The 5,598-nt window shown below is 39.0% G+C and overlaps 1 protein-coding gene across 1 annotated transcript; it reads left to right on the top strand.

The window, feature by feature from the left end:
* Nucleotides 1-2,865, top strand: LOC101209691 (subtilisin-like protease SBT1.7). The gene has a single exon (XM_004141839.2). The coding sequence runs from the start codon at nt 330-332 to the stop codon at nt 2,613-2,615; it is 2,286 nt and encodes a 761-aa protein (XP_004141887.1). The 5' UTR covers nt 1-329; the 3' UTR covers nt 2,616-2,865.
* The last annotated feature ends 2,733 nt before the right edge of the window (nt 2,866-5,598 follow it).

The following is a 5,598-nucleotide window of genomic DNA, read 5'->3' as shown; positions in this document are numbered from 1 at the left end:
GAACTAAAAAGGTGAGAGTAGGAGGGAAAGCGAGAAGAGAGAAGAGCAAAAGTGGTTGTACACGTGATGAAACAAAGCAGTAACTTCTTCTCCATTTCCATTACCATTATCCCTTCCACGTTCCTTCAGACCTGTCGATAGCTCCTCTTCCGTTTTGGCTCCACACAATTATTCACTCTCTCAACAACACAACCACCTTCCACTCTCTCTGGTTTTCCCCCTTTTTTCCTCCATTATTATTTCACTTTCCCTTCTCCATTTTTATATATACAACTCCATTCCCATCTTTCATTTTCCATTTTGATGCTCTCTTTCTGATTGCACAAATCATGGCCAACCCCGTTTGGATGTTTTTACTTCTCTGTTTCTTCTCTGTGCCGTCCATGGCTGTCGGAGACAAGAAGACCTACATCGTGCATATGGCTAAATACCAAATGCCCGAGAGTTTTGAGCACCATTTGCACTGGTATGACTCCTCACTCAGATCGGTGTCCGATTCCGCTGAGATGATCTATGCGTACAACAACGTGGTTCATGGGTTTTCAACCAGACTGACGGCGGAGGAAGCTCAGCGGCTGGAAGCCCAACCTGGGATTCTGGCTGTGGTGCCTGAGATGATATATGAACTTCATACCACTCGTTCTCCAGAGTTTCTTGGGCTTGACAAGAATGCGAATCTTTACCCTGAATCCAACTCCGTGTCGGAGGTTATCATTGGAGTTTTGGATACTGGGATTTCGCCGGAGAGTAAGAGCTTTGATGATACAGGGCTTGGACCAGTTCCGAGTAGCTGGAAAGGTGAGTGTGAATCGGGTACTAATTTTAGTGCGTCGAACTGTAACAGGAAGCTGGTTGGAGCTAGATTTTTCTCTAAGGGCTATGAGGCAACTCTGGGTCCGATCGATGAATCTAAAGAATCTAGATCTCCGAGAGATGACGATGGCCATGGAACCCACACCGCTTCCACTGCGGCCGGTTCTGTAGTTGAAAACGCAAGTCTATTTGGGTATGCCTCGGGTACCGCCCGTGGAATGGCCGCGCGTGCGAGAGTCGCCGCCTACAAGGTTTGCTGGGCTGGCGGATGTTTCAGCTCTGATATCGTTGCCGCCATTGACAAGGCTGTGGACGACAATGTTAACGTGCTTTCCATGTCGCTTGGGGGTGGAGTATCCGATTATTACAAAGACAGTGTGGCCACCGGAGCCTTTGCTGCCATGGAGAAAGGCATCCTCGTTTCTTGCTCTGCTGGAAATGCCGGCCCCAGTCCTTTCAGTTTGTCAAATACGTCTCCATGGATTACAACAGTCGGCGCTGGAACATTAGATCGTGATTTTCCGGCGTATGTCAGTCTTGGAGACGCCAAGAACTTCTCCGGCGTTTCCCTCTATCGAGGCAAGTCATTGCCGGGAACATTGTTGCCTTTTATTTACGCTGCTAATGCGAGTAACTCCGGTAATGGAAATTTGTGTATGACTGGTACTTTGATCCCTGAAAAGGTCGCCGGAAAGGTCGTTTTCTGTGACCGAGGTGTAAACCCTAGGGTTCAGAAAGGTGCAGTCGTCAAAGCCGCTGGTGGAATCGGAATGGTGCTGGCCAATACCGCAGCAAATGGAGAAGAGTTGGTGGCCGACTCTCATCTTCTGCCGGCCACGGCGGTGGGTCAGAAATCTGGCGACACTATACGAAAGTATCTCGTTTCGGACCCGAGTCCGACGGTGACGATCTTATTCGAAGGAACTAAATTAGGGATCGAACCATCACCGGTTGTGGCGGCGTTTAGTTCCCGTGGACCAAATTCGATCACTCCTCAGTTGCTGAAGCCCGACATAATAGCCCCTGGCGTCAACATCTTAGCTGGATGGTCAAAATCAGTGGGACCAAGTGGTTTAGCCATTGATGACAGACGAGTGGATTTCAACATTATCTCCGGAACCTCCATGTCCTGCCCCCATGTGAGCGGTCTCGCTGCTCTGATCAAGGGTGCTCATCCCGATTGGAGTCCGGCGGCGATTCGATCGGCGTTGATGACAACAGCCTACACAGCCTACAAAAATGGCCAAAAGATCCAAGATATCGCCACCGGAAAACCATCCACCCCATTCGATCACGGAGCCGGACACGTGGATCCCGTATCAGCCCTCAATCCAGGTCTTGTTTACGATCTAACGGTGGACGATTACCTGAACTTCCTCTGCGCACTCAACTACACTCCATCGCAGATCAACTCACTGGCAAGGAAAGATTTCACTTGCGACTCCAAGAAGAAGTACAGTGTCAACGATCTCAACTACCCTTCTTTCGCCGTCGTCTTTGAAGGCGTATTAGGCGGCGGAGGCAGTGGTTCCAGTGTAGTAAAGCACACTAGAACACTCACAAACGTCGGCTCTCCAGGAACCTACAAAGTCTCAATCACGTCGGAGACCAAATCAGTGAAAATCTCCGTGGAGCCGGAATCATTGAGCTTCACCGGAGCCAATGATAAGAAGTCTTACACAGTCACATTCACCACCACGACCAGTTCGGCGGCGCCAACGAGTGCAGAAGCGTTTGGTCGAATTGAGTGGTCGGACGGGAAACACGTGGTGGGAAGTCCGATTGCGTTTAGCTGGACGTAGAAAGAGGACAATGAAGAAGATGGGTCTTGTTGAATTTTCATGGCTAATGGGCCCAGAAGATGGGTGTACCATCGATCTGACCTTAAAATTGAAAGTTAATGTAATATTTGTGGAATTTCCAGCGAGAAATAGAGCTGGATTTTAGTGTTTTTTTTTTTTTAACATTTTGTTCTACTCTACGAAAAAGGAAAGGAAATGGAAAATGAAAAAACTGATAATAATATGGGGAATTGCCTTTGCTTTGGTTCGATTTTTGTGTGTACAGTATTCGTAATTTGCTTGTCTTTGTCAATTGCCATGGAACACTATGACGTTCTGTTTCTATTTTAATTTTTGTAATTCGAATTTTCTGCATTGTACTTGGAATTTAAAATGAATAGATTAGAAGAATAATCCTAATCTCTAATCTTACCTGGTGTTACTTTATAATTACCTTTTTTAATCTTTTAACTGCGACATTCATGTAGTTGTGCACAGGTACGGTCAATCAATTTGATCTGTACTATCTAACGGAAGATATTTATTTATGTGAACTTGTTTGTGAGACGTGTCTTCAAAGAAATCTACAACATATTAACTTTTATAAATTAATGAAGTTGTGTGCCTCAGTTTTTTTCTTGTTTTTTTTAAACAAAAAATTTGATCGGGTCTGTATGTTGTCACAGAGTCACATGGGGGTCACGCCAAAATCATAATTATTTTCCCTTTGCTTCTCTCCCCTTCCACTCCAATGGATATTATGCTGGAAAGTATACATGCTAACGCTGATAATAATAACAATAATAGTGCAACATTTTCAAAGGTAGTACTCCAAACAAAGAAAAAGAAAAAGAAAAAGAAAAAGAAAAAGAAAATCGAAATCAAAAGTAGCTTTTAAATTTCCACTGACAATGTATTATTTCCAATAATCCCCCATCCCCTCCAAAAAAAAAACCATAGAAACTGATAGAAAATATAGGCAAGTATATTGCAAGATCTTGGAAATGCTCTACAAGAGTGTCCATTAAAAAATCAATTAGAGAAATAAAATTACCAAAGAAACAAGAAAAAGCTATAGTGAATTGAAGAAAAACCAAAAACAGAGAGGTAGGAGTGTAGAGAAAAACTTGTGAAGAAGAGAGAGAAATTTTTAGAAAGAAACTTGTGCGGTAAAGGGAGAGATCTTGAAAGCAAAAGATGTATAAATTTAGGTATAGAAAATATTTTTTTTCATATAAACAAAATATGTAGTGTAGCAAAATATGAGTGAAAGATTATGTTTTGAGAGTATTTTTGGAAAAAAAAAATCTGGCTTCTACATTTTATTATGGGATGAATCTACTGTCTACACTTGAGTAAGTGTAATTTGCCATAATTCTTAATATTATTTATTTATTTTTAACATTTTCCAAAATCAAACTTTTAAAGTCTGCTATCATACCAATTTCCAACAAATGGCCGATATATTAGTTGGCCCATGGGCTATAACATTCAACTTCTTTCTATGTTATGAACTCAAGTTTGACAATGGCACTTTTCTTGTTTTAGTTCCGGCCTATAAGGATGTGAAGTATAGAAATTACTCAATTTGTCAAATTAGTATTTAGTAGTTATTTGGTTTGATAGTTTTTAATGAAAAATATGTGAGTGGGTTAAATTTGTTTCAATGTATTCCCTTTAATCACTGAGTAAAAGAAATACCTCTTAAAACACCTAAGTTTACTGCATAATAATTTATAATACATTTGAATAAACTACGTAGACGTAAGTCACTCAAGTACTTTTTCTTATTCAATAATTGTTCAAGCCAGAATGTAAAATTAATGGAGAAAACTTAGGTGCAGTTGGTTGGTTGTACAATCAAATATATTGGTTATCGTTTTTTTTATATAATTTTCAAGCAAATATGTAAAACTAAAAGGAAAAAACTCCTACACCCATCTTTTATGCACGACTCATCCAATCAGAATCTACCATGTGGTATTTTTTTAAAAATTGTTTACATGGTAAAGAAGAGGAGAGCAACGGTTAGTGTTGCAATGCAACTCATCATTTTTTAATAGGTTTAAAGCCTACCTTTGCTTTTAAGCTGTGTATTTTTGTTATATTTTGATATGTAAGTTTTTTAAATTGTATGCTTTAGTGTTGAATTTATTTTATTTGAATGATTATGATATAGATTTATAGTATTAGTTAAATAGATAAATAACTAACAAATTTTACTAATTTAATTTATAAATTTTTTATACCAACGAAGAAACATAACTAATACATTTATCACACACGTGGATATAACTGCATCTAGACTGAGAAAATGAATTAAAATGTCAATACACCAAAATTGCAACGATCAAAATCTTGAAGACATAGTAAGTTTTTGAGGTCTCCTATAAATATAAAATTATCATATGTTCTCTAACTAAAAATTAAAACACTGTACTTTAAGAAAGTTAACCGAATACTGACAACATATACCAAAAACATATTTTATTTTTAAGTTCATACACTTGAAAGTTTAAAAAACAAAATAGAAATTTTAAAAACTAAACTAGGATAAACATCATTAAGAACTGAAAATATACCACATCCAACACATAAATAAATCACCTAGTTTACGTTAGTAGAAAACCAACGAGACAAATAAATATATACACATTTGTGTAATATTTAGGCAAGGTGTTTGGCATAATTTCAGAAAGTAGTAGGTAAAGAAAAAACCAATCCCTAATAGATGTTCAGTACCTTGTTATTTGATCTAATAACTTTTCTACAATGAGTAACAATACAATTTTAACTCGCAGTGAAAAGTGAAAACTACCGTTCTAAGTTATTGTAAAAAAAATTGAGATCTAGATTGAAGTGGTCCACCGCCCACGCAAGCTCCTGCATGACACGTTTCAAGGAAAACCACCAAGAAAATACAGGTGGAGCTTATACGTGTCTAAAAGCAAGAGCTTAAGAAATCAAATATAAGACAGAACCCCAATTAGTGGAAAAAAATGAA

The sequence above is a fragment of the Cucumis sativus genome, chromosome 6 (assembly GCF_000004075.3).
Source record: "Cucumis sativus cultivar 9930 chromosome 6, Cucumber_9930_V3, whole genome shotgun sequence".
Classification (NCBI taxonomy): Eukaryota; Viridiplantae; Streptophyta; class Magnoliopsida; order Cucurbitales; family Cucurbitaceae; genus Cucumis; species Cucumis sativus.
The sequence above is the reverse complement of the archived record's forward strand: the minus strand, read 5'-3'. Positions and strand labels throughout refer to the sequence as shown.